The sequence below is a fragment of the Natrix helvetica genome (genome assembly GCF_964273705.1).
Source record: "Natrix helvetica genome assembly, chromosome: 4".
NCBI lineage: Eukaryota > Metazoa > Chordata > Lepidosauria > Squamata > Natricidae > Natrix > Natrix helvetica.
Window position 1 is genome coordinate 161,760,924 of NC_138550.1, and position 2,647 is coordinate 161,763,570.

The following is a 2,647-nucleotide window of genomic DNA, read 5'->3' on the forward strand; positions in this document are numbered from 1 at the left end:
CATCTATTATTGGACTATGTTTCCTTTTGCCATTGGCCATGTTGGAACTGAAAACTGGAATCCAAGAACATCTGAAGGAGATTCTATGTCTATGGAGATTCTCAGTCATCCAGGTCATGGTTGTCCCAAAGGTGCTTTTTCAAGAGGCAACTGGACTTTCTGGTTTTTCTTGACATTTCTCTTCTCATCCAAGAAGCTCTCTTCAGCTTCAGAACATTGCTGAAGGGATAAAGATTCTCCACAAAGCAACAGCTCTCTGAAAGCATAACTTGCTTTCCATTAAAATAAAATAAAATAAATTGGGATGGAAGGAGACCAGCCAGTTCTCCAAGCATTCTCCAACTCACAGGATAGAGCACCTCATGGCTCCCAGCCCAAAGTCTCATCCTTGACTTAGTTGCCACTGAAAACAAATCCATATTTGTCTCTCTTGGGAAATAAATCTGTCTGTGTTTCCCAGATCATTCCTGGAGAAACCTGTAAAGAAAAGAATTCCGCTGGAGCACTCGATCTGTGGCAGAGTAGTCTTTCTTTCTTTTTAAAAAAATATTTTTTATTACACAGTTTTTTTTAAACAAAAAAGAAACAACTTTAACAGTTTCCTTCTGGCCCGTCGCTGCCATGAAGTTTGTCTACAAGGAGGAGCATCCATTTGAGAAGCACCTCTCCGAGGAGGAGAAGATCTGCAAGACGTACCCGGACAGGGTCCCGGTCATCATGGAAAAAGCCCCCAAGGCCCGAATAGGGAACCTGGATAAGAAGTACCTGGTGCCCTCCGACCTCACAGTGGGCCAGTTTTACTTCTTCATCTGGAAAAGGATCCACCTGCGGGCCGAGGACACCCTTTTCTTCTTCGTCAACAATGTCATCCCCCCCACCAGTGCCACCATGGGGCAGCTCTACCAGGAACATCATGAGTAGGACTTCTTCCTTTATATCGCTTACAGCGATGAGAATGTCTATGGCAGCATGTAAGACCCCCCGGAATTCGCCGGCTGCTGCTGAGGGGCAACTGCCCCTGAAGGAACCTGCACTTTCTGTTGTTACTTGTTGTTGATTTTATGTTTAAAAGGTTTTTTTTTCCTTTTTTGCTCCAGGAAAATGGAAGGTTCTCTCTCTTCCCCCCCTCCCCCCCCTTTAATTTTTGGCTGTGAATCTTTTACCTCTTTTTCCTCTTTTAATTCCTCCCTCCCTTCTTTTGACTTCACTCTGGCTTTTTCATTTGAGGCGGTTGTGGCTAAAATTAAATACCTCTCCCTTGCAAAAAAAAAAAAAAAGTTTCCTTCTATACAACATTTCCATATCATGATACATCCATTATACACTATATTGCCAAAAGTATTCGCTCACCCATCCAACTAATCAGAATCAGGTGTTCCAATCAGGGGTTCCAATCACTCCCATGGCCACAGGGGTATAAAATCAAATCATTTTTACAAATCTTTGTGAAAGAATGGGTCGCTCCCAGGAGCTCAGTGAATTCCAGCGTGGAACTGTGATAGGATGCCACCTGTGCAACAAATCCAGTCGTGAAATTTCTTCGCTCCTAAATATTCCACAGTCAACTGTCAGCTGTATTATAAGAACGTGGAAGTGTTTGGGAACGACAGCAACTCAGCCACGAACTGGTAGGCCACGTAAACCTGTCCAACATCAGTGTGTGACCTCACAAATGCGCTTCTGGAAGAATGATCACATATTCCCATAAACACACTCCTGAACCTTGTGGACAGCCTTCCCAGAAGAGTTGCAGCTGTCATAGCTGCAAAGGGTGGACCGACGTCATATTGAACCCTATGGATTAGGAATGAGATGTCACTTACAGTAAGTTCGGATGCAAGTAAAGGCAGGTGAGCGAATACTTTTGGCAATATAGTGTATGTGCATTCCCCCCCCCCCACTCCAATATGCCATTATCTATACATATTATTGCAGTGTTTTTATACGTACAAATATATTCATTTATTGAGTTATAGTCGTTCATTGTATGCACTTTCCATTTATACATATTTATTACTAATTTCTAACTCCTGTATCTTCTTCGTTTAATCTTTCCTTAAGCTTTATACCTGTCCTCTGACCATTTATACCATTCATTCCATACCATATAATAATCTATTTCTCCTTTATCTTTAATCTCTTTTGTGAGTTTATCCATCTCTGCACACTCTAAAACTTTCCTTATCACATCTTCCTCTGATGGAATAATATTATTCTTCCACTTTTGTGTATACATAATTCTCGCTGCAATTGTGATATGTAAAATTAGATTTTTTTCATATTTCCCTCCCATATTTGGGCATACCAGGGGTTGTAACACAAATACATACCTATTTCCCTGGCTCAGCTGATAAGGAGGAGAGCCTGTGGCTTTAGTGGCTAATACAACTGCCTAATATGTAATACAGCCCTGGTTCGAATCCCAGTAAGGGTATGGCTAGCTGATGAGAGCTAAATAGCTTGAAATAGATCTATACTAGTCTCCCTTTATTTATTTATCAGCACAAATGCAACACAAATATAAAAAGGCAACATTAAAAATAAAAATATGGTTTTCTGCCTGGATGGTCTTCTGTAATGAGCCGAAGGACAAAAAGGGGGAGTAGTGAGCTCCCTCCCATATTTGGGCATACCAGAGGTTGTAACA

The 2,647-nt window shown here is 41.5% G+C and overlaps 1 protein-coding gene across 1 annotated transcript; it reads left to right on the top strand.

Annotated features, from left to right (window-relative positions):
• The first annotated feature begins 614 nt into the window (after positions 1-614).
• Positions 615-1,128, top strand: LOC309392132 (gamma-aminobutyric acid receptor-associated protein-like). The gene has a single exon (XM_081953126.1). It carries the CDS (start codon positions 622-624, stop codon positions 919-921), a length of 300 nt encoding a protein of 99 aa, XP_081809252.1. The 5' UTR covers positions 615-621; the 3' UTR covers positions 922-1,128.
• The last annotated feature ends 1,519 nt before the right edge of the window (positions 1,129-2,647 follow it).